At 37.5% G+C, this 26,861-nt stretch overlaps 1 protein-coding gene and 1 long non-coding RNA gene across 2 annotated transcripts in view; both read right to left on the reverse strand.

The window, feature by feature from the left end:
• Positions 1–6,743: 6,743 nt before the first annotated feature.
• On the reverse strand, positions 6,744–8,667 carry LOC117942970. Its single transcript, XR_004656263.1, has 2 exons — positions 8,501–8,667; positions 6,744–7,567 (listed from the first exon to the last, which is right to left on the reverse strand). It is a non-coding gene; the product is annotated as an uncharacterized LOC117942970 (long non-coding RNA).
• Positions 8,668–10,277: 1,610 nt separating this feature from the next.
• LOC117948226 (CUB and sushi domain-containing protein 1-like) overlaps positions 10,278–26,861 on the reverse strand; it is a 306,260-nt gene continuing 289,676 nt past the window's right edge. The window contains exons 62-74 of the mRNA XM_034877777.1: positions 25,207–25,380; positions 25,004–25,070; positions 24,354–24,460; positions 23,459–23,532; positions 22,281–22,392; positions 21,895–22,074; positions 21,409–21,471; positions 20,638–20,799; positions 19,354–19,466; positions 17,996–18,083; positions 17,636–17,762; positions 15,475–15,537; positions 10,278–12,870 (exon numbers count right to left, since the gene is read on the reverse strand). Of these exons, the coding sequence (XP_034733668.1) occupies positions 12,711–12,870; positions 15,475–15,537; positions 17,636–17,762; positions 17,996–18,083; positions 19,354–19,466; positions 20,638–20,799; positions 21,409–21,471; positions 21,895–22,074; positions 22,281–22,392; positions 23,459–23,532; positions 24,354–24,460; positions 25,004–25,070; positions 25,207–25,380 (1,490 nt within the window). The 3' untranslated portion in view covers positions 10,278–12,710. The remainder of the gene's footprint in view (positions 12,871–15,474; positions 15,538–17,635; positions 17,763–17,995; positions 18,084–19,353; positions 19,467–20,637; positions 20,800–21,408; positions 21,472–21,894; positions 22,075–22,280; positions 22,393–23,458; positions 23,533–24,353; positions 24,461–25,003; positions 25,071–25,206; positions 25,381–26,861) is intronic.

Consider the following 26,861-nt stretch of genomic DNA (forward strand, 5'->3'; position numbering starts at 1 on the left):
ACATGTCTTTTACAGAGAGATGATGAACATGGTAAACGTAATACAAGCTCATCATGTAAGTCATTGTGAGCATGTTAGCAAGCTAGTTTCAGTTTAAGCCCCACTTTGCCGGTACGTAGACTGTTACCCTTTGGGCATCAATTTATTTTTTTTTTAAATAATTTGTGCAGTTAGGGTTGTATTATCTAACAGGAAACCATCATATTTCTGAGAATTTCCCCAACGTGGGTGGAACATAGATTTTGTGAAGAAACAGTTCACAAGAAACTGTTCAGGATTTTGCAAACATTGCCATGATTAAACTAAGCCTTATAGTGACAAAGAGAAGTACTTCCATTCTTGGTTATGGGTAACCAAAGTCACATGATCCTGCGTTGGGCAACAAAGTTTGGGTTTCCACAAAATGTTTCATTAAGTACAGCTTTTAAATGTTTCTAACTGTTTTAAACCACTCTTTAATGTTTAATTTCTCACATGGCAATGTGAATTTTATTCTCATATTTTATCCGTTTTTTGTAACGTTTTTATGTAAAGCACTTTGAATTGCCCTGTTGCTGAAATGTGCTATACAAAAAAAAATGCCTTGCCTTGCCTTTTCACTTTACCTTTGTTTTATTGTCAAGCCAATTGGTAATTGGTAGCATTGATTGGTAGCATTGGCATTTTATCCCTGGGACAAAGCTGTGTGTGTGTATTTCAGAAGTGTTGCCCTAACTTGCTGTCCTGTTGAATATCCACCATCGTACACCGCTCTTGTTCAGACATCCAGAAAGAGAGAAAAAGAGAACAGAGATGAGAAAAGACACGGACAGAAAAAGCAGGAAGACAGAGGAGACTCAGGAGGCATTTGCCTGACAGGAATCTTGAATTTCCATTCCTTTTTGCAGACACACATACACATAAAGAATGATGGAGAGAGGGGAAATTATTCACTCATGCTGCCAACCAAGGATGATGCCAAAATGATAATCATCCCCGAATCCCTGCAATGATGCCCAAATCCATTGCCATTTTCCAGTTTAGGCAATTGGCCAATATAATAAGTACATAATAGCATTTCAGTGTTTCCCCAAGATATGTTTTTTGGCAGGGCAAAAAAGCCCCTGAAACAGCATTTAGATGTGATACTAAAACTCTCTATTGAAACCAATAATATTGATGTTCTGTGACAGCAAACCACGTGATGATAAAGTTCTCCTGTAAAATCAACAACTGTCTGCCAAAAATTAAACCCTGAGTGGTGAGGGCTCTAATCTGTGATGTTATCAAGAGACAGATGCTGAAACTCCTCCTTGATAATGAGTTACAGCCTGGCTCACTTTTGTTTACAGTTTTTCACAGTCACTTAAAGCCTTCCCAAGACTACATGATATCCGCCTGATAATGGCCCGATCAGATTTACATGAGGGAATATGAGCTTCGTGGCTTATCCCATGTTGTGTGACACAGTAAAGGACAACCAAAGCAGCCTATGGGACATGTGCAAAGATAAATGCATAAAGACTAGACTAATCCATCTTTTGCCCTTTTTGGAGCTGTTGAGACAGCTCTGGGCACAGGGTTGATTGTGGCACATCATGAGTTCAATGATTGATGAATCCCAACACTGTGTGCTGACCAAGCTGTAAAAATTGGCAGTACTGCTTTAGGTTGTCCAGTCTGGGGAAAGATTTACCCTTCATTGTCCAGGCTTCCCCATCCATCGCCATTTAAAAATCCATGACTACATGATTTCTGATTTGTCTGTTATCTTTAATTACCAATTTAATTTATTGTTTGACTGTTTTTTTTAAGTGTTTCACTGTATTTACATTGTTTTTAAATGAGTCACAAACACATCTACTTAACACTGTAAAGCAGTTAGTGTAAATTATAGACTATTATATAAACTCTTCCAAAACACTGCAAAAGATTGTTAGCTGCTATGTGGAAGCAATGATGTAAATGAAGTTGACACATATTGGACCCACACTCCCACAAAACTGATCACTCTTCCCAACTCTTTTCATTGTTCGGCTCTGTCCTTTCTATCCAAATTCTGCTAAACACGATTTTGTTTGTCTTATCTGGTGGTTACCAAGATTGCATAGTCTGTATTACGATGATAACCAAGCGGCGTCCAGTGTAATTAAAGGAGATTGGCAATTTAACAACGGAAGGAAAAAAGCATTGCATACCATCACAGCACAAAACACACAAGAATAACTGATTCAGTTAAAACTAAGTGTCCACAGCTGTAGGTGGAACACACACACACACACACACACACACACACACACACACACAGCCTTCCCACTTGCTTCGTAACTGATAACAGTGCTTATTTTAGTTTGTCATAAGTGTGGAGCAGCATTATGGAAACACATGCACACTATCCTCCACAGTGAAAACCAGGCAGATATCAGACTTAATCCATTAGTTACAAAAACATGTTACGGTTTATAAATCCAGACTTTTAGCATCAAGAGTCCCTGTTTTCACATATTTAAAAAAAGAAAAACAAAATCTATTTGATAGGGACATATAAATTCACTTCACTGAGTGGATCTTAACTGACATTGTACTATGTCTATATAGTATTTATTGAAATCAATCAATTAACTGGTGAAGTAATCAGCAACACCTTACACTTGAAGATGAATACTTGAAAATTGTTTTATGAAGCATTGACAATACTGAAGTACTGACAATGTACGTTAGTATGGACATTAAGGGGTTACAGTCAATGAGTTAATGTTTTGCACATTGTCTATGTGTGGGGGCTTTTGCCTGTGGTTTTACTGTCCACAATGTTTTTTAGTTTTTTCTCTGTTTGTGTATTGTCCATGCAGCAACTTACCCTTGTCCAACACACACTCCTCCCAAGAGAGAAAAATGAAGAAACCTTCACCTTGACACAAATAACACTCTGATCTGTTCAACTAGATAAGGGGGACTGAATTCTGAAAAGACTGACAATTGTATTTGATCACAAATAAGTAAATGCAATGCTTACTTACTGTAAGAACACAAAAAAGCAAAATGGAGAAGAAGTTAGAGAGAGCTGATCTGAAGATTGGAAATAGGAGAAAAAACAAGCAATGTATACAGAGGTGAGAGGACATTGACGACAGAGAGACAAATTAAATAGCTTTATGAATTGTTTCAGCCAGGTCATCATGACAGAGTGAGAGTCTTACTTTAAGTGCCACTCTTTTCTTATTTCTTCAGTTTAGTACTTACTATACAATGTAAAATAACAATAAATTATATAAAACTAATTAAATAAATAAATAGTAGGCTTCAAATAGACACTGTAATCGGCATCGGCCAAAACTGCATCCAGCGTTCGGCCCCAAAAATCCTAAACCGAGCAATCTTGGCAACAACTGTTGCTGTTACAATATGACCAGATTTATGATTATGATAAAACAACATGGTACTTTATTTATGACACAGTTTAACTTCTCTTCTGTTTGAGTAATTTCTTTCTTTCTAAAGATGGTGTAGGTATGATTGCCAAGCTGTTTCAGAGATAGTGATTTAATACACTGCTAGAAATGTGGTTAAAGGTCCCACGGCATGAACATTTCACTTTATGTGTTTTAAAAAAAAAATTAATATACGTTCCTCCAGCCTGTCTACGGTCCCCCATTGGCTAGAAATGGCAATAGATGTAAACCGAGCCCTTGCTATCCTGCTCTGCCTTTGAGAAAATGAAAGCTCAGATGGGCCGATCTGGTTACCTCCCCTTTCTCTGCTTTGCCTGCCCAGAGAATTTGGCCCACCCAAGAGAGAGAGAGAAATCATGGCTATGGTAACATTTGCGACTATGGTGTGCATTAAGGGATGTAAATAACATGTCTCTAATCAATCAACAGGTGTTAGTATTACCTGGAAGACTTGTTTTAAAGGTCACAAAGACAAACAAAAAGTTTCTATTTAAAGAGCATTGTGTGCTATCAGAAACTGGATGACTGAGTGTATATTATTATGTACACACAATGCAGAGGCAAACATGGTTCTTCAGCACACACTTTGCCTTGGCTTAACCTTTATCAATGTTAGGATTAAGATGAGGGTTGCTTTTGAATTTAAAATTAAGCAACTCGTCCATGCTATACAGTGACTATGTTTAATAAGCCTGTATTTCAGTGTGGTTGTTAGTCCATCCATCCAGGCTTTAGCCTAACCCAGGATGCATTTAGTGAGAGGCAGGGTACATTGTGGACAGTCTTTCAGAGGGCTTATAAACCTAGACAAACAATGACATAAACTCACCTGACAAGTATATCTTTAGACTGTGCAGGGAAACTGGAGCACCACGAGGAAACCCAAGAAAACATGCACTCAGAGAGGCTTCAGTGATGCAGCTCAGATTCAAACCCGGGAATAAAAGGAGAACAAGCTGACTCTGTGTTTGTAATTAGACATAGTCAAGCAAACAAAAGCGTACCAAAAACCTGTTCACAAATCCGGATAGCAGTTTACAAAAACATTGGTACAAACGAGAAAGTATTGTATCAAAAACTTTATTTTCAAATAATGTTTTCAAAATAGCTGATAAATAAACTGTGAGTCTTTTTAACAGCAGGTTGTGAGGCTGAAATCACATACAGTATCTGTTTAACCATTTATAACACGCCATTTTGTTTCTCTCTCATGATCTCACAGGAGGACAGGAAAATTACATTTTCAGTCCCTAAATTTAAAACTGACAGTACGCCATTCTTGGTTTACCAGTCAAGATAGGAGTCTTCAAAACTGTTGCTGATTTGCTAATGCTGTTAGAGCCTAAATATACCACAATTTAATTTCCCACTCTCAACCCATTATGTCTAAGCAAGTAGAACCAGATTCCTTCTTGCTTGGACAGCTCGTGTATGAGGTCAGTTTTGGGCCATAAAGGGTTCAAGTCATTCAAAATCTTTTGTGGATGTCTTCCCTCTCGCAGATAGAGCTATTAGGATCAGCCACACAGGGCTGCTGTTACACAAGAACACTGCCCTTTTCTTAAAGGAAGTGTCCACCCATCTGTGGATAGTGTTTATGACATTATGACAAAGTCAAGTGTTAAGGAAAAATGTGGGTAAACAACATATTTTAATCCAAGAAATCACCAATCCAACTCGTATGGCACAGATGCCACATTAAAAGCCACATTATATACCATATTTTTGCAATGGATGGTGACCTAAAAATGTCAGTGTTCAGAAGAAACATATATTCTGCTGCCCCAAGCATTGGAGGAGTTGAGGCTGACACATCATTTTATAAGTCTGAAGTTTTTTTAGATCGTGAATATAGAACGTTTAAGGTGTGACCCAGAGATAAGTGTCTCTCCAGCACGAAGAAAATTAAAACTGGGTCCCACAAGGTTTTTTCTGTTCCTGTGTAAAAGCAGCCGTAATGGACAAAAGAGATCATATGACAATTTGATATTTGATACTCAGTTTGAACCATACATTTTTACATGGTGTGTAACAGTAAAAACATTGACTTTAATGAACAAGATTTTGTTGTACCCATTACTCATAAAAAGTACAGCATATTTAATAATTTGTTTTTTTACAAATTCTTCATAAAAAATAGATTTCTGTACAAAAACTTTTTTTTCTTTTGCACCTACTTAAAGTTCAGCAGCACATGATGACAGGATGATGGTGAGAGGCGACTGCAATGATAATGATCGTGATTATGAGGCTTAAAACAATAACATTAATGATGATGGCAGCTTCCTATTGATGACCTGCCATTTTTCAACATATATTCTGTGCCATTTGGGACAACAAAAATGAAACTATTTTTCAGTACACAATTAAAAGCAACACACTTACTGTGGGTCAATCTGTCTTGCTGAGAATGCATCCCGTCACCATAATGTGTGAATGTAACACAAATATGTGTGGTGTCCCAATCTACAAGCTGCCATGTGCCGAAATGAGGATTATTCATCCTTTACACTGATGAGTGAAGTAGTGCTGCAGGCAACTCACGTTCAATTCAGACACACCAGGTTGGAGATTTTCTTCAAAACTGTAATGCTGACCGTATGGCATGAGAAGTTTGTCCCATCCAAACTAATGAGAAGGTGAAAAAGGCCTCTCAAGGGCAATACTGAATATTTTTATTTGATTACACTATAGACTGAATTTCAAAGAAACATGCACACGCGCACACGCACGCACGCACGCACGCGCACACACACACACACACACACACACACACACACACACACACACACACACGTCTGATTTTGATCTGGCGATAAAACTCCAGCACAGATCAAAATCCATCTACTAATCCAAATGGCTGCTGAGCCACATATGAACAAGTACATTATGACACAGTTGCTCGAGCAGGACTGCGAATGGATTTTCCTTCCGTATTAATACAGGACAGTTCAGCAACATCACTCTGCAGTTCTCCCTCTGTCAATTTGTACCAATGTTTCAATGTCTCTCAGACCCCATCTTGATGTAATTAAGATACATCTTATATCTGTATTGAATATTTTCTGTATTACAATACCTGGTGGAAAAATCCTCATCTCTACCATATAACACTGTGTGGAAAGGCAATGTGTGACAAGTTTATCTGGTTTTGACATGGAACCTGGGTCGCTTTGTTTCAATGAGGACCGCTGACAATACCACTTTATAGAAAGTAATGGACAAACTTGTGAATCTAAACTGTGAAAAGTCACAGCTGAAAAAAACTGAAACTAACTTTTTAAATTTTGTGGGTAGTTGCTGTTGTTTTTAAGCCAGCTGTCGCTCTTTTACAAGGTGAGGACTGTTGGCAATGCCAAAGGAGGGATAAATGTAGAAAATTCTTCACAAATTGGAAACCTAGTCTTGAGTGATATCCAAATTTTGAGGTATTTCAGATAAGGTATGTGGCATGTTAAGAAGGATACTGATCTATAAAAAGATTGAGTCACTGTATTATACTTTATAAATTGGGTAGCTCAAATGAAGCAATCTGATTGGTTCATAGCCATTATATTATAACCATGTACACCAATTATGACATCTAAGTCCATTGCAAAATAAGTATCTCTCTGCGTCTATGAAATAACAAGAGACTAAAACTGTCACAGACTGAGGTTGTTCATCTGCACATACTGGCATGACAGAGCTGGTTTGAAATCTGCAAAATATCTCCTTAGGTGTACACTATATTTAGAATATTTTCACAGCTTTACCTTTTCACTAGACTTGAGCGTGAACGTGAACATACCATAGCCCTGTCTTGTTAGTTCAGTCAGCCTTACAGTATGTGCAGCCTCCCCACTGTCTTTCTTACATTTTCCTACAGCAAAAAAAAGAATAGCTACCAAACTAGATTACCACACCAGGAAGGATTCTTTCTTGTAAAATGTGATTCTATTCAGACATAAAATAAGTTGCAACACACTTTCGGCTCGAATAAAAATGTTGCCTATTGTAAGAACATGTCCGAAAAACATCTTACAACTTAATCGGAGCCGCAACATATCTCCTTTTTGTGCTTTTTATAGGTGACAAGAAACACAAGTAGATCTCACAGAGGAGTTCCTTTCTTCCCATTTCAATAATTCACATTTCTTTAAAGGTCCAATATGTAATATATTTAGTGTAATAAATCTAAAAATGACCCCAATTTATCATCAGATATTAAGGAAGATTCCAAGTTGAAATACTATCTTTTCTGACAACAATGCTAATGCCAGTATTTTCTCCTTAATTTTGGTTCCGTGACGAAATTTCTGTTGTGTTTTGGCCTGTGTGTTGTTACCATATTCCCAGTTTGACAGCCTGGCCAGATTGCCAGATATACCTGTAAAAACGAGTATGAAAATGAATGACAATGATGAGTTGGCTAATATCCTCCTGAACAGGTAAGGTATCACGGCTACTAGGGACAGGCATTTTATATCGTTTCAACATTTGTGTACTCACACTGAATTATATAGCTAGTACCTGAGTTGTTAACATAATTGCGAAAAACAATTGAGACACACCCAGTAAAGTGATCCCGACTGGTCATGGCTAACGCCGCCATGCTAACCCTGCTAACTGCTAACGTTACCGGAGGACCAGGCGAGCGGGCCATGGCTCTCGCCGACAGCGGTGAGTCTTTTTAAGCGAAGAGAGGGGGCTGTATTTGGGAAGACAGGACGATAAGTTAGCATTTCAGTCAGGTGGAAAAGAACCTCGAGGTTGTGGAATCTTTAGCGGTTCCTACTGTAATTTTAAGCCAATGAAGTCTTTCTGTTAGTTGGGAACATAGCTCCGCGTGAGCACAAGCTTTTATTACTGTCACATTGCCAGCATCTAACTTTAGCTACTCCGCTGTGCTGTGAAGTAATATATGTGAGACAAGCATCTAGCAACATTGTTTTAGCTAATGCGGTCTCAACCTGGCAACCAACGTGAACTTTGAGTCTGGGGAGGAAGGGGCGATGGAGACAACTCTCTCAAGTATTTTGAATGTGTACTGCAGTAACTATTTTAAACACTAACTGTCAGTATTGCACTTTTAATTTTATTTAAATAGCCATGCAAATGAATTATCTACTTATCAGCTCAACATTTGTCTCCTTTTTGAGTAAAAACCAGACACGATGGAGATCCCTGTTGAAGACTTCTTATGTTGAAACAGATTCTTTAATATATTGGGGAAAAAAGGCCTGGGTTCACTCTAACTTTGGTATGTGTGCCACTTTTGAATTTCCCCACACAAACAATCTGAAATCTAACCCCTGTACTGCCATTCTGATCTTTCATGCTAGGATAAACTGAGACAACAGTGAGTCTAGATTTTCTTGTTTGGGCACACCAGGAGTTTAGATCTGTGTCATTATTGTTAAAAATTAGACCTTTTATTACACCTTTGGAAACCATGCAGCCTCTAATTTTCAGGCTCCATTATGCTCTCTTGGCTCCATAGGAAATCTCCACTGAATTAATTTAATCAATTAAAATAGAAGCATGGGGTGCACTCCAGCAATAAAAAGAGAGGAGGCTCACTATCTTGTAAGCAGACGGTCTACTGTTGTTTACAGATGTCTTGTTCATTTCTGTGAGAAGACTTTGAATGTGTCTTTCTGTCTTGTTGCCTTGTTAAACAAAAATTTAGTGCGCACACAATCCACATATCTGGTATATGTCTTTCTGGCTGTCTGACCATGACCATGAGCATGAGACTGTGGATGATAGGCTTACAATAGATATTATAATACCAACAATATCCCGTAGTCATGCTTCCAAACACAATCACCACTTGCTTCCGGACATTTCATTTACAACATCCAGGTCTGGAGTAGATCCATTTTCAATTGAATGAGCTGACAATTTAAAATAGATGAATGTGACAACCTTCTCATGCCAAATGTTTTTCTTTTCAGTATTTGAGGTAACTGATTTCAGTGAAATGTGTTTTTGCCTGAAATATAACGCTGTACTAGAACTTGTGTTTCATGGTATGAGTTCTAAGTTTTCATTGTCTGACATCTCATACATTTTACTCACTATTTGTTATCAATAGTTTGAATAATTGATTTTTTATTTATTTTTTGTGGGTAAGACAGCATGATGAATTAAGGTTGAATGATTAGAAATGAACACGTATGTTATGTAGGTTAAAGCAAATGCCTTAAGTGTAATGCCAGAATGGTTTGCACGGACCGTGAAACAAACAAGAAACAGGCCTGAAGACACTGTAAGACACACACTCAAAGCAGTAACATCTGTGATTTCAACCAACTGCAGCATCTTTCGAAAAATAAAATTATTTTGAGAAAACACTGCGAGAAATAACAAGCTTGGCAAGTGATTTGAAACCAATGTATTTTTGAATCGTGTAGACTCATGTGTGTTCCCATGATGCAATGCTGAATGCTAGGTCGCACTTGCTAAGCTTATGTATTTGTTGCAATGAGGTTCCAGCATTAATAAGCAGGATGTAACTTACTATCTGCAAACGAGGTATTTCTCAGACAAGGGGCTCTGGGCACAACTGTCGACAACAATAATTGTGCATGTTGTCTACGTACTCTATCTCTTTGTCCTCTGCCTTAAATGACCAGTTCTCGAACAGATCACAAATATGTTGTGAGCTCTTTAAATAGGTGTGTTGAAATATGCTCATGTGCATCAGATATGTTAAATGTGTTGAAAGATGATGCATGATGATGTGAGTAGTTGGGGACACTTGCAACACATCTTTTTAAAGAGAGTTAGAGAAACAGTCACATGTTGTTTCTGATAGCTCACACGGTCTGTTAGCTATTATTCCTATTAGTATCAGTACTATGTAGCATACCTTAAGAGTACTTTACAGTATCTCAGAAAAAGATGGAGTTTAATGCCTGCAAATAAAACTAGCAGCGTGGTGCTGTTTATTATGGTTGTGACCCTTTCTGTATATTTCTGCCACAAATTACAGCAGTAACAGTATTCAGTATGAGCTCTCAGAAACACCCACTGTTCTACAAATGGCGAATAAATTGTCATTAAGTGACACTAGAAGCTCAGAGGTCAATGGGTAAACTGATCCCAACTTTCGGATTGACTAGCATGTTGGCATGGCAACACAATAAACAACGGTATAGCATGTGGTCACACCTTCTGGGAACAGGGAGTGTGAAATATAAATGTGTATTTACAAGCACGCTGAAACCCTGTATTTTGTCATTTTGCCATCTTTTTAAAGATAAAAGTTTTTGAATAAAATCCTCTCTTTTGAATCACTTATTTTTCAAATCCATTTCAGACCCAAAAATTATTCATTTTTTCATAACCCAGTCAGAAAAACACACTAGTGCAAAATTTGTGCGGTTTAGGAGTTAATATAAAGTTTATATTTTGGGGTCCCCAGCAAGAGTGGTTTGGGAAGTCCCATGGGGCCACTGGGTATTTGAACATAAAGTCTGTTCATCAATATCTTCACTGAAGAAAAATGCCAGAAGAGACAAACAGAGACAACTATTTGCCTCTGTTTCCATAGCAACCTGTTTTCCAGCATGACTGACAGAGGTGTCTATCTGTCCGTTTGTCCGTGTCCATCTGTCTTATTTCTGCCAGTCAACCAATCTGTCTGTTAATTTGTTAACCTATGTCTGATTTTGTGGCTGGAGGGTATGCTGTAGAAAACAAATCAGTCATCACTTGACTGATAATCCCGACCGGAGTTACGAGAAGACAAATCATTTCCTGGATTTGGCCACAGCTGATTGCAGCAGTTGACGATCTTGACAGCTTACTGCCTCCAGGCTTCCACTTCTTCTGCCACCGAGCACATAATCCTGGCTAGTCCAAGAACAAAAAATAGTTGTCTGACTCTTTGATTGTGTTAGACAGGCCTCTGGAAACCAGTCCATTGTGTACACCCGGCAACTCAAATGTCTTGTTTTCTGCTTCAGCACAGTCTATCTAGTGCTAGTGTGGAATATTGTATATAGGACTGATTTAGATGTATAGTACCTTTCTAGAATATTTGAAATTGTCCAAAACCCACCTAGAACTAGTTCACAGGTTCTCGTATTAAATATGGTATGTTTTAGCCTAAATTAGTTGCCAAATAATGTAGCTAGACATTGTCATAATAGGCAATACAGTAAGTGGCAGAAGGTAAAGACAATCACAGGAACTTGACTGACACCTTAACTTACCTAACTCTGTAATTGTCCTGATATATTAAACCTAGCCCATTCAGTTCTCCAAGGAGGCTAAAACAAACATTTTAAACATGTCTGCAACTGTTATCTGACCTTGGCTTGTCAACCTCTCCTAGTACTAATCTAATTTTCTTTAAAGGACTTGGTCTGGTCGAACTTGTCACTATGTTGACTGCATTTGGTTGTCAACTTTACAGCAATCTGTACTATTGATATCAGCTTCCACCAAAACAGACTCTGTAAACTTTAAATACTGTAAGTCAAAGAGTCCAGTCCTGTCAAGCCCAGAGTTAAGTCCAGTGGGAGGTTATTGGTCCAGCACCAATGATGAATTTTGTGTTGACATATAGGAACCATCCAATCAATATTCAATGTCTGGAGGGGGCTAAATGGTGGAATAGTGTATGTGCTTCCCCCTGAGGGTATAACCTTGCATCGGTCACACCCATGTGTGGCCTGCATCAGGGGAGTTAGTAAGTTAAGAGTTAACCTATTACCACTGTGCAAACTTGGCATGGAGTATGGGGTTAGGTTGGTTTAACCGCCATTCAGGTTGCACGGAGAGTATTTGAGGGCCATGTTACTCTGGCCATACAAAGCCCTTTCCATAAGGAGGTTGTGTCAACTTACACAGGACGAGCACTGTTTAATGAGATTGTTGCTTTTGAAGGAAGTTCAATTAATCATAGATTTTTTTTTTTCTTTTTTCATTGGTGTCTGAAGAGCAACAGTGCTTAAGAAGAATTCTGGACCCAGAATTGATCTCCTTATTAACACATTTGACGACGCCATTGTCCTCTCCCTTTTGTACTGGTTCAGACTTATTTTGCTCTTTTGGACAGTAGGGAGAAGTGGATGATACAGTTGTTCAGGTAGGAGGTGAAGCAGAGCTGTATAACTGTGCAGAATATGCTGACAGAGGACCAGCATGCTACAACACAGACTGCTCACGTTGACAAGTCCAAATCATTAGTTTTCTTGTTTCTTCACTGTTTGGTTAAGCCACACTGCGGACTGCAACAGGGAGGTTGGACTAAACCACTGTGTAGGTAGTGGCAGGTTTGTAAGACTATACCACAGTGCAGACTGTATTGAGTGTGGTATCAAATCGAACTGCCTTAGCCTCTGTGGGTTTCATGTTGGTGTCATACATCGGGTTTTCAAATGATGCCTGACCATTGGAGCTCTCATGGCCGACATAGCCATTGAACTGGACCTTGGGACGCGTCCTGCGAAAGAAAATGAGAAGAAAATGGCAGTTCATGGCAGGTATTTGGTTTCACAAGGATATCTCTGAAAAGTTGTATTGCCATGTTTGGAAAAAGAAAAAAAAACAATAAAACAAAATGGGTGCAGATCTTTGAAACAAATGAAAAATCAAAACTCAGATATTTAAAGACAGTGAGATAAAGTTTTTCAAATTTGCTGATGTACTTGTTTCATTATACAATATATATCAGCTCTCACCAACTCTCCCATAGAAAATCAAAGGCAGGCATTTCCAATAAAACAATCTCAAACCTGTCTAGTGTATGTTAATCGCACAGCACAAAACAGCACTGAGCCCCAGTAAATCAGTGAATGTGATGGTGAAAAATGTTTAGCATCTAGCATCTAGAAATCAAGATATTTTTCTCTGAAGTTGAAGTACCAACAAAAAACGCCAGGAAATGTTAGATTACATTTTTGAGGTTAGCCAGAAACATAACTGGACAAGGATGCATTTATTGCTCTCTGGTTTAATATGTCTATAAGTTTGTTTTGGAGCCTTTTTGACCCCCAACTGTTCAAAGAATTCTCTGATTACAAGATATTGGTCAATTTTTAAGTAATTTACTTATTCATTTGTGTAAAAAGCGTACATATTCAAGATAAGACCCACTATGGTACATACACAATGCTATAATGCTTGGGGTGGGATTAGTTTGGTCCGTAGGGAGTTGGGTTTGGTTGGGAACCAGAGGGTCACAGGTTCAAGTCACCGTATGGACCAAAGTACAGCGTGTGGATTGGTAGCTGGGGCACTGTACCCCTGGCCTCCAGGGTGCTGGTCCAGCTGGCAGCCCCATCTCTCCATTTGTGCAAGAATAGGTCCAGAGCATGTGTGTGTGTGTATTTCAGGCCTGTGTGTAGTGATAACTAAAAAACTCAGTGTAAAATGTTATTTCCTTGCTGGAGATCAATAACCAGTATAAATTAAATTATAATTTGCATTGCATGTCCTATTCAACAGTGGTACTAGTCATGAAGAGAGACCTGTACATAATTAAGTGTTTTATAGATTAACAATTAACTGAATATTGACTGTGACTACAACCAATTAAAAGAACAAATCTTCAAATTAAAATATAATTAAAAGTCATCATAAAATACGCTCTGTCCTTTCACATGTTGTATTAGACATGTTGGGCAAGAGCTTTACCCTTGAGATTAAAGGCGCAAGTAGCAGATTTCTTGTAAAAATCTACAAATTGCAGGGGGAATAATGGCAGGAGTGGGAACATGAACCACAACCACTCCCTGCTTCAGTGGTTCAACTGCCAGTATCCATCTGCTGCTCTCATGTGAGTGTGTCTGTGTGCAACCTGCCATCCTCCTGCAAACAGCACCCATTGGTTTGTTGTATATTATTACTCAATATGCCTGAATAAGGATTTTAAGAAACGTTCTTCTGGGGTACAAACATATGCTTTGAAATATGAATACCCCATCATAATTTGTCTGTTTGTCGCAGATTACATTTTTGGATAATCAGATCCTATAATCCAGTTAGATATAATCACTTACTTCCAAACCCTGTGGAACTATTAGCAGGGAGGAGTGCTGCAGCTGAAACACTGTTTGACTCTGACCTCATTAAGTGTGTGTGTGTGTGTGTGCACGTGAATGTGTGTGTGAACTGGTAGAAATCCAACCCTGGGGAGCCACTAAGCCTACCCTACATGCTCAACCCATTACTTTACAAAACTGCACACACACCAACACACACCACAGACCTCCCTGCATGGCAGTGGTTCAAGTTGCTGCACTAATTTCTGGTTGTGGCTGTAGGTCCAATAGCTTAGCTTATTGGTAGAATGAAAAACAGCACACATAATTGCTTTGACAGTATAATAGATACTGTAAAGACATATGGGCCAATACAGGAACAAACCACAGTGTGCACACTCTCATCTTGCTTTTAGATTGTTATTTAAGATATCAAATTGTTATGTAAAGGGATATTTTCTGTTGGCTTGCAACTATGTTGGGTTAGGGCATTATGTTGGCAAAGTTAACTTTGCCGCATACCTACTGTCAATATGATAGTAATGAAAGTCAAAAGTAGATATGAAAAAAGTAGCAGTATACAAAAGCATATATATTACTTGTAATGATTACAACACTTTGAAGTACATTAAACACTATCTTTGGTCTTGATGTAATCATGCTGACAGAGAGATGACAATGAGATCAAAGACAAAAAAATATCTGCGTAGCTTAAATGATTGCTGTTTTGGCACAGTAGGGCAGCACTGCTTTTAAAAACTTAAGATTACAATGACTTTTAGCTGACATGAGGAGTCTGTTTTCCATTCCCCTCTAACTTTATATTGATTTTGGTTTACAAGTTTTATTTTTGCTTTACAGTAATACAAAATAGAGTTGGACAAAGCATTCATATATTCATAGTTTATATTACATATTGTGATCAGTTGTGCAGCCTTACTAAACAGCATGAAGCAAAATCTCAAAACTAAAAACAAGGAATGACAAATTTGACAGAGGATGTGGCGGCGGGCGGAGGTCTGATTGCTGTTTGAAACCAGGTGAATGACAGGTGCCAGTCTTACCTGCCGCCAGGCCCCCAGGTGTCTTTTGGTCTCTCATTGTCATCTGTATCAGCAGACAATGTCCTGTATACAACCATCAGCTTTAATATACATTAACTCTCATTGCACACAGCTAACAGGTGAGCAGGTTGTTTAACACAGCGTAAGGTAATGTAAAGATAGTGTTAGCTATAGGTATACTAATTTAACTGTACCTTCAATATCTGCATGACCCTGTACACAGCATTTACAATATTCCAATGTACAGTATTCACAGGATTAACTATACTAACATAGCAAAGCACATTACTAACTTGCTAACAAAACATATTCTCAAAACATGTCTTTTTCCAGAATAGCATTAACACCACATATTTTCACTGCAAACGGATCACTGTAGCATAAAGCTACTATAAATGATAAACCAACGGATTAATGGGAAATAATTACAATTGTTAAGTAAGATAACTTTGTAAAACTTTGAGTGATGAAGTGCAGAAGTCAGAACATTTCTTAGATGTAGAATCTCATAGAAGTCTTAACAGAAATTGTTAATAATGACATTTTACCCTCATTATAGTTGTGTATTATCTGCCATCTTCAGACATTGTAAGTCTTTTGTGAACTTTCTTGGAACAATAATTACTATCTAAGGTCACTGAGATTTAATCATCATAGTACGCTTGGGGTTTTAGAGCTATAATTGTTTGAAAAATGGTATAACCTGCTTTTTTTTCCATAAAAAGTATCTGGTCCACTCAATATATTTCAAAAGTGATTTAGCAAACAGGGTGTATCAAACATGTATACTTTGTAGTTTGGAAGTGACTAAGAAATACTTGATTTCAAAGGAAAAATACATCACTACTCTCTTTACTATACAAGCTATATTTTGGTGTTCAGGTTTGTTCCCAATTTGGAAAGATTTTAGTAAATTATTTGTCTGCCTGCACCTATTTGGTAATATTCTAGATTGTAGGATGTGTAAAGGCCTTCCCTTTTAAAGTGTTTGTCATTTATATGTGACCTTTAAAGTACACATCCACTCAAGCAACGGATTAAACAAGCCACATTTTTCCAAGACTTTGAACGACTCTCTGCAAACACATTTTAGCTCCTAGTGTATGGAAACTGCCAAGGTGTCATGGTTGGTAATCGCAATGCTACTCTAACGGATGACACTTGTATCCTTCCAACTTGTCTGTGCTGCAGCAGGGCTGTGCTTGCACCTCTGATCACCAAAAAAGCAGTCTATAGCCATGTGCCTCTGCATTTGCACATTCAACAAATTAGAGCCGTTTCTTAAAATACCAAAGGTTGTTTTGTAGAAGTAAACTTAAAAAGGGATATATACTATTGGAAAGTACTATAATATTATTTTGATTTTTGTACAACCAAACCTGTCATTTTAAAATACTTTAAGTGCAACTACAACTGATAAACATAATTGGTAAACTGTGAACTAGTGCTCATATTTATCAAGCATCTCCGAATCATTCCTAGGAATTGTGCTATAGGTTTGACCTTTTCCTACAAATTAGGACTTAGGAGTTATTTAGTAAGATTTGGATGCTTAAGTTTTCTTTTAATGGATGCTTTAAGAGCTGAATAATTACCACAGTAAAAGACCAGTTACATACATTGATGTCAATTAAATTTAAATTACAACACCTTGTTAATGGAGTTTTGCAAATAGGGCATTACATCCCTGACAAAAAAATAAATATTTAATTGCTTTTTTTTAAATTCAGCTGCCACCTACTGTAAACTCCTAACCAGCCAGAACAGTTCTGCATATTTCCTTAAACCTGAAAACAAACGATGACTTTCCAAGGTTAATAAAGTTAGAAATACGGTGATAAGGCTTTCATCACCAGGAGCCTTAAGAGACCGCAATACAATGCAACCCAAAGATACATTTAAAATAAGTTAGAGAGCGGGTGTTTCAATGAAACATATAAAATAATTGGCATAATTAGGGAATAGTGTTAATAAAAAAATAAAACATTGAAACGCACTGAAAAACATGAAGTTGTATCTGCATCAAAAAAAAATAATTCAAGGTTGATATTTTCTTTTATTTATTTATAAAGTGAATCTGTTTAAGATCAACAATGCAAACACCTTTTTTTTATTCTAGTCTGTTGGTTGTCTGTTTTTAACTTTTGAGGATCTTGCATACCTGTGCTTGTAGAGGTAGAAGGCAAATCCAGACAGGATGAGGGCAAAGAAAGGAACTAAGATGGCTGCTGCCACAGAGCTGCTGTTTGTGTAGGGGTTGGATGGGTCCATTGCCATAGTTACAGGGCCTGGAGGGACAGACACAGATAACCCACACATGCGTGAACACCCTTTTGAGCATGTGTAATTGAGGCTTTTTGTATTATTATTCTGTGTACTTGAGACATGCTTCTCCTGTTTACTCAGTCTGAAATTAAATGAATTTGACACTATTTGAATTAATATTTTACTTTCACTTTCAGTTGGACGTTGTTTAATAGGTTGTTATTGTTATTGGTCCAGATGTTACAGATAGACCTACCTTGCCTTGTCAGATGGAACTTGCCAAAGTCTTTACTGTGGATATGCCCCTGGTAGACAAAAGTTTTCTGGTCGGATTCTGCAGTAACCTAAAAAACAAAGCATTCAGTGTTCAGATTGTAGTTTGATCTTAGACAAAAGGTTGTACACTAGCCTTCAGGAGGGGCGATTCATTCACCCTGATTTCCTAAATAAGTACAGTTTAAAATGAACTCTTTGAACCGGCAGTGAGATACTGTAAATGCTATTTTAGCAATGAAGGTTTAAGTGGTACTAAGTGGTAGGTTATGTTAAGGTACAAAGCACTGCAGAATAAAGTGCCAATTTGACATAGAAGTAGTACAGTGGATGGTCTTCAACTCAACCAGAAGCACAGCAGGACATTCCTGTCCTCTCCACTTATCCACAGTATCTCTACACCTTCTGTACTCTGGTCTTGCCCTCTCTACTTCTCTTCCCTTCTCCACCATATCTTTTTTGGAGTCTGAAGCAGCAATGTTTTACTCACAAATCAACAATCGAAATTTCATTTTCTAACAGTAAAATGATTGGTTTTTGGAATCACGACTCAGCACTTACCAGCCTGACTCTTCTCCTCCCTCATGCTTTCTGTCAATTGTAACATGATAAATTGGCTGTCTTTGTGCCTCTTTCCTTCATTCTTACAGCCTTCTTTCTTTCATCCCTGCCTACTACTATTCTTTTTACAATCTCCCTACTTGGTTCCTCCTCACTCAATCCACCTCCTCTCCTCTGCCACCAATTCAAACGGAATCAAATTTTGAATCCATACTTAGACATGCTATTTGGACATCATTTTCAAATATCACATTGAATTACCTAAAAAGTCTACATGGAACATGAAAGCTGATTTTCTGTCTTTCTTTTTTCTTTTTTTTTAAACACTCTTAGCATTCACTTATTCTCATAGATTTGCAATCTAAAGAAAACACCATTTATGTACGTCAAAGATAAATTGTGATTACAAAGATCAAATGTGCATTAAATTCACAATATCTAAGCACAAGATTTGTGGTTTTATAGGAAGTTACATGCTGGAACTATTGGCCAGGCCAGTAACGTCCTAAAGTCTTTGCGGGAAGCTTTGCAACCTCAAAATGCAACCATGGCACAAAATCTTCTTTGTAAACCATATCATTCCTCTATTTGACATATTTTTTTAAAGATGAAAGTCAGCGTTGATTGTATTTCAAAATCAGTTTTATTTAATGTGACTGCGGATTTGTCTGGAATTGAAATACATCTCTTTTGCAAGACCGTTATTAACAAAGAAATGTGTAAAAGTAACATTCATTTTGAAATGTATAATATAGAAAAATGAGAGGAAGTGTGTCTTACATATCCATCCACAGCCCAGTTGTCATTTTTAAATTTGCTGTAGTAATGCTCCGTCGGCCCCTTCACCTGGTAGACCTTCAACAACAGCTGGTTTTCCTCTGACTTGTAGGTACCTGGACGAATAGATACATATATAGAAATATATTGTTTTGGGGGAACAAAAGAAAGGATTTGTGTCTGAACTTGGTATAATTTAAATAACAGTAACTTAAATTCAAATTGTTGGCACTTGGCAGGAAAAAGAGAAAGATAGCGGTGCAGTGGTAGGTTGACAAACAGAAATACAGACAGACAGAGTGGTAGGCAAACAGACAGACACAAAACAAAGCAGACACCTTGACATTTTAAATTATCATACTCTATTTTCACCTGACACATTAGTGTGGAGGAAATGGCATTTCCCCTTCAGCTAAATGTCTCTACTTGTTTAACTATAGTGCCAACACAGAAATGGTTGCTGTTCAATATGACAAGTCCATGTAAGAGCAATATCACAGATTGAAAATAAAATAATTTTATACGTTGTGTTTAGCCCTTGCCTAGTACCTGCAGAAAATATTTAATGACCCTAGGAGCAAGCTGAACTATTGATTGTGAAATGTCATTGTAAAATGTCAAAACACAGATGAGTGTCAGTTGGAGAGTCAGACAGCTATTCTCGGTTGCTTAGACTGTATTATTTTGGAGGTTTTCACTCAAGAGTGCAGCTTTAACTATGTTGTTAATCTGCCAGTCATTTTCCTACAATATTCTCCACAGAACATTTTAAAAGCTGGGCACCAGAGTATTGTTGTGGGAGGTTATGTTGTTCAGGTAATAGTTTGGCCCTTCAGACTGGTGTGGTAATTCTGCAGATGTATTGGTGTAGAGGGGCAAAGGCACACAACTTGTCAGGCGGCTCATAATTCCTACCAGTGCCCCTGCATGATATATTATTTAGTGAATTAAAGCTCTTGCACAAAACAAGTTGTTCTGCCTTGCAGACTGTGAATGTTTATAAAAGTGTGTGTACGACCTAGGTGCAATATATGAAATTGCGTCAATTTCAATATAGATAGCAGTGATGTTTTGCTAATAAGTGTGAATGAAAGCTTGATTTTTTTTCAGCTCGCTGTGTCTTTACACCTATAGTGGTGCATCTGCCCATGTCATTTACATTGCATTTAAAGTCTACAAATCTTGAACATCTGGAATGTGATTGCTCCTTTTCTATCTAACTGAAAACAAAGGTGACAATGCTCCTTTTCCATATATATTAGGTGTTCTGTTTTCCTCATGTTTTACCTGACAGTCTGATTGACACGCCGCTGGTTTCCAGTAATGTGACGTTAACTCTGCCGCTGGTAGCGTTGAACCCAGTCACTGTAAATGTGGTGGCTTGTCTTTTTCCTAGATACTCGTAAAAACCGCTCCACTCAGAGTTAGGAGAGAACACATCCACTGGAACTGTAATGGAGACACAGAAACAAAAAAATAAATAAAAAGCTTGACAGACAAAAATAACAGAAAAAAAAATAAAAGAGCTGCAAGCAATGCCAACATTTCCTCAAACCATGCAATTGTCTTAGTTTAAAGGGTCACCTTTTTACACTTTTATGTGGGAAATATGAATTATTCAAAACTAGTATTTTTGCTAAAAAGTTTGTGGTTTTCTTTGGTTGTAGTCTCTTTTCACTGGCTACCTCTAAATAAATATATTGATTATAAAATCTAACTTCAAATTTAAAAGGCATTACATGGTATTGCACCTGAAGATTTTCACTGATTTATTTACTTTGTCTGAATCTTCATCCTATATATATAAAATAAGACTGCTTGTTGAGAAAGGAGAACCTTGTAGTAAAGACTAACTACAACCTCCTACTGAAGAAGCCATCCAAATAATTTGTGAAAATCCAGTTCATTACAAATCAGTATGATGAAAAGTATTTCAACTTGAAATACAGAAAAAACAAGCTGCCAAGGAAATAGACAAGTGCAATAAGTATACAGTATACACAGTACTTCTGTGGTTTAAGTACTACAATGTGAGCATTAGCTGTTTATTCTTCATACCTCGAATCTTGTTCTTCTGGACATCCGACTCTCCTCTGCCTTTGGGATTGACTTTCACTCCAACTGAAACGTAACAGCATTACTTTTATTTTAGCTCACTTGATGGTTAAGCTTATTGACAGTATATTTGGTATAGATAGGAATAGATGACAGGACTGAGAAAATATGGTTGGTAGTTATTAATGTCCAGTACACATTTGTCAGTTTTGGGGTTTTAGTGACAAAAAGGAACCAAATTGTTTTTGTTGTGATTCATAACCGTATTCCCAACCATTTGCCCCTTGTCTTTAAGACCAGATCAGGCCATGAGTATGTGATTTAAAAAAAAACATGGTACACCTTAGGCTGATTTACGAGAGCATAGCAATAATATCAGGGTGATAATCAGTATTTATCTCAAACCAAATGGATCATGACATCCAGTTCTAGGCTCAACATCAACCAATTTTATATGAGCAGTACATTGACAAGATAGGATCTGAATACCTTTACAGAGCGGGGGTTTGCCCGACCATCTCCCATCACTTTTGCATGTTCTGTGCTCTGATCCCCCAGCCAGATAGAAACCATCTTGACAGGTGTAGATCAGCGTATATCCCAAGGTAGGCAGGTCCATAGATCTAACATCTACATTACTGGGGGTATCTGGCTGTCTGCATGAATGGGCTGAGTGACAGGGAAGAGGAATAAACACAGAGTAAACACTGACACTGTGCTCTTCTTTATAAAACCATAATAAGAACTGAGTGAAATGCAACATAAACGTCAACAGAAAACTCAGTAACAACAAAACCGATGAATCAACCAAACTATGGTAAGGATAAATAATACTGGTTGTACACAGAGTACTAACAGACATATGTAATCCCTACCAATGCACTCAGGTTGAGTTCCACTCCAGGTTAGGTTTTCTAGGCACGTTCTTGTAGTGGAGCCAATGATGTGATAGTTCTTGCGGCACTTGAAGGAAATCTTATTGCCAACCTACATGATGTAAAAGCACAAAAAAAGTCTTCTTTATCCACTGTTTAGCTTTTTAAGAGCTGCCACACTCAGCATGAGGTAGTTGTCATTTAATTTGAAAAAAACCAACAACTTTACGGACCGCTTAAAGCTGGGCCAAAAGGCTCACAGCTGTGACTAATTCAACTTCATGTTTACATAGCTAACTAGAGCCTTAAATCACAGTATGGCATCCCATAAGTCGTCACAGTTTGCAAAGAACACAGGATGATAATTCTCATAGAATCTTTGATAAAATGGCATCAGGATCACGATCATCGGAATGATTGACTAGTACTCGTACAGGTTACTGAATGAATGAGTACGGAGGAGATTAGGACAGAAAGGAGAGAGATGAAGGAGAAGGGCTATACATAGTTTTTTGCCTTTTACAGAAAACCGCATGCACTAGCTCACTTCCAATTCTTTAAATCTAACAAAACAGGGAACAAAAGTAAACACCTACATTTATCATTTTGTCTCTTTTAGTGAATATAATATTGTTAGTCCTGCATGATGTGGGTGGTAACCCCCTCCTCTCTTTGAAGAGATGTCAGGGGAAATATGATATGTGGATAATATCCAATTATCCCTTCACAAATTGAAGGATTTGTGTGTTTGCTTAAATTCCATTTAGACCAAAATATTCCACCAACAGGTTCTTATTTGTGCTCCAGACAGTGTGTTTTATAATACGAAATTCATACATTGCTCTTGTTCATCCATAAAGTCTAACTTTAGAAATCTGGGTACCACTTTTAACACGCCTTTATGTTGACCTGCATGTAAAATGTTTGATTGTTCTTCTATTTCCAACTGAGGAACTTTTGGCCTGTTGTATCTCAGATCTCAGAGAGTTTAACCTACTTACCAACAAAACTCTGCAAATTACAATTTAATTAATTACTTATTTATTCAAAAAAGAATAGAATGCACATCAGTACTTCTAAAATTTTCTTTTCTGACATGTTAAACTTGTATATTTAATATGATTTCAAAGATTAAACAGTAGTTTACCATGTATACAGTCAACTGATATATTTCTTACTTGAAAGCCCTGGCCCATGACCGGGATACCATAGGCTGGAGTTCCTGGGTCGCGACAATTGTTGAAGGCTGGATCTACACACACACACACACACGCCAACACACACACATACACAAACACACACACTGAGCATTATATGCATTTACGTTTTTATAATCAATCTCCAAGTCAAAGAAGCATTCCGATATTTCATACGTACGGAAAGCTTAACAATGTTCTCAGCACAGAGTTTCAGCTGCAGTACAGTGACTCTTACTCTAGTAAGATTTGCATAGTGCAGCTAGTACAGTATCAAAGTATTAGCTAAAGTATTAAAACTTAGCAGAATAAAATGTTTAGTAAGTAGAAAGGAATTTCCCTCAGAAATGTAGTTATAACGTTGCACATAGTTCTAAAGTAAAGAATAAGTACTACAAAAATGCAATACAGTGGAATAATTGAGTAAATGCTCTTTCCACATCAGCTAAAGCTTTCCAAGATAAAATCTATAGAAATCCAATGCTGACATCAAAACTACACTTGTCATCTACTGATTAGATAGTATCTTCAGCTCAATCTGCACAGGATTACTAATGCTAAAATGTGGACGTTCCACAATCTTGTTTACCAATAATTTCACATAATTTTATTCATAACTTGATGGAATGTTTTGCTTTGCAGTAAACCATATGTCCGTTCGGCGCAATTATGGAAAAAAGTGTAATGTGTAATATTTCAGACACTTACATAAACATTCTGCCAATGTATGAAGGTTTTTCTATGTGTGATGCATAAGAATGTAAATGGTTATGTATTCACTATTTTCTTTAAAACATTTTGAAAAATTGACACATACACTCGCAGTGTGTTTGAGGGCAAAAGGTATTTTGTGTTCTTGTGGTAGTCTTTTAAATACCTATACAGGCTGGTTGTTTGCCACTCCAAATTCCATCAGCTTGACAGACTCTGGAGGCAGAGCCTACTAGCAGGTATGGGGTATGGCAGTAGAACCTGACTTCTGACCTGCATAGGAAAATAAATATTTATTCACACACACAAAAGATAACAAATAATGAGCATTAATAAAATATGGCTTTGGTGTTGCCACTTTATCATTTTAGGTGTGGTTTAATGTTCATAGGACAGGTTAGGGTTTGACATGTAAGATGCTTCTCAACCTCGGTGAAAAAAACAACACTCCCTGAGGGGGTTTCACTGTAAATAAAGTGTACATCCTTTACATTAAAACATGTCTATTATGAAGCACATGCAGTAAGTATTAAGTTATTATCTACACCATCTTTATGAATCAATTACAGTTTACCACAACAAATGTCACAATCCTGTTTGAGTGATAAAATGTTAGTTGGCATACGGTATAGTTATTAAAAAAGCCACATACAGGGCAGCGACAAAAATGTAGCCACAGCAGTCCGCCACAAAATTATTACTGTAATTTTGATGAAGATCTAACATTCCTTTGGGTGGATATAAACCTATCATAAACGAACATGAGAAAAACAATGTCTAATTGTAAGTAAGTGATCGCTATGTCTAGCCACTGACCTGTAAGAAAATATGTTCCCCTCTCTGAATCCACCTCCAGGAGAGCCAGGATCGCCACACAAGACAGCTTAAATGAGACAACAGATACATTTAGCACTTCTTCTCTGTTTAAACTGCTAACATTACTGAAATGGAAACAGTGATGGACATCAGCTAAAGCTATTAAGTGGCAGTTTACAGGTAGAGAAGGCCAGCTAACTTACGCAAACACTGTGGTACGTCTCCGGTCCACGTCCCATTCCCCTCACAGGTTAACACAGCAGGAGTGGACAAATGGTAACCATGGAAACAACTGTAGCTAACACTTGAGCCCCATGAATGGTCGGTTCCTTCCACTTTCCCATGGTGTACTGGAGGAGGAGTTCCACACTGGATCACTGAAACACACACACACACACACACACACACACACACACACACACACACACACACACACACACACACACAGGATATCATATCATATACATTTACACAGCTCAATGGACTACATTGTAGTTCACTTTTCATGAATGAATGAAACAGCTCCCTGTAATTACAAATAGTATGCCAGTGATAGCTAATACAGTTACAATGGGACATTCATACTTCATTTGATTGCTTGCTAAGATCTGCAATTTTTTCTTCAGTAGAGACAAATAAATTAGTTTCTAATTAGAGATGGTCCAATACCATTTTTTGCTTCCCAATACCAATTCTGATACCTGAACTTGAGTATCGGCCGAAACAGAGTACTGATCTGATACCAGTCATATATTTTGTTATAGTTTTAACAACTGTATACTACTATCCCTGTATGGATGTGATATGATTTCTATCTTTGTTGTTGGTCTGGCTCGGGTTAAACTCTCAAACATTGAATGTCACAGAACTTTCTTTTAGTATGCAGTTTGACAGACAGTAAGTTATAATGGAAACAACATAATTAACAACTTAACGTAGATTTTCTTTGGAGCTTTATTATGTGGTATCGGATCGGTGCATACTCCAGTACTATAACAATACCAGTAATGATTAACCATAACTAATGATTAATACAATCCTCTTTTATAGAAAAAACTGGAATTAGACGAATACTTTCAGACACTTAAGTTTTCAGTCATGTAATTGTGCTGTATTTATATAGCGCTTTTCCAGTCTTAACAACTGCTCAAAGCGCTGTCAAGGCTGGTGTCAACCCCAGCATGCACCAGGCAAAATACAGGAAAACACCACATTGTTCTGACCAACAATCCACTCCTTGTGCTTACCCTCTCTAATCACTGATATATAGTAAATAAAAAGTGCTTCCAATGAGAGATTTCCAATGGTATATGACAAGATGGCTGCAGATGGGAGGTATGACTTTAAGTGTACACAAAGAACAAAAACCAAAGCAAAACCAGCAGACAGCTGTGATCCCCATATGGACATTTACTATCTTAACACAGTAGATGACCTAGGCCACAATGTTTAAATTGCTTAACCAAATTATAAACTGTGGTCATCATATGGACTGCAAGTTTTTGAAAGGGCATTTGGGTTAGGATTAGGTTGGTCTGTTATGGCATTTCTGCTTTGGGACAGAATTGTGATATTCTTTTACTCAACTCTGTTAACTAAAATGCTGGCAATATTATACACAAGAAAACCTTTTTATCAACCTTCTTCTTTTGAAACACTGTCCTACATTGGGGGATTTTAAGAAGAAATACATACATGAGACTCACTACGTGGGCTTGCTATTTATGTAATGCTAACAATTCATACAAATATACAGCTATTGGAAAATGCTTGTGTAAATGTACTGGATTTATATAACGCTTTTGTAGTCTTGACAACTACTCAAAGCGCTTTAACATAGTACAGAAACTATTCACCA

This window comes from Etheostoma cragini, chromosome 1 (assembly GCF_013103735.1).
Source record: "Etheostoma cragini isolate CJK2018 chromosome 1, CSU_Ecrag_1.0, whole genome shotgun sequence".
Lineage (NCBI taxonomy): Eukaryota > Metazoa > Chordata > Actinopteri > Perciformes > Percidae > Etheostoma > Etheostoma cragini.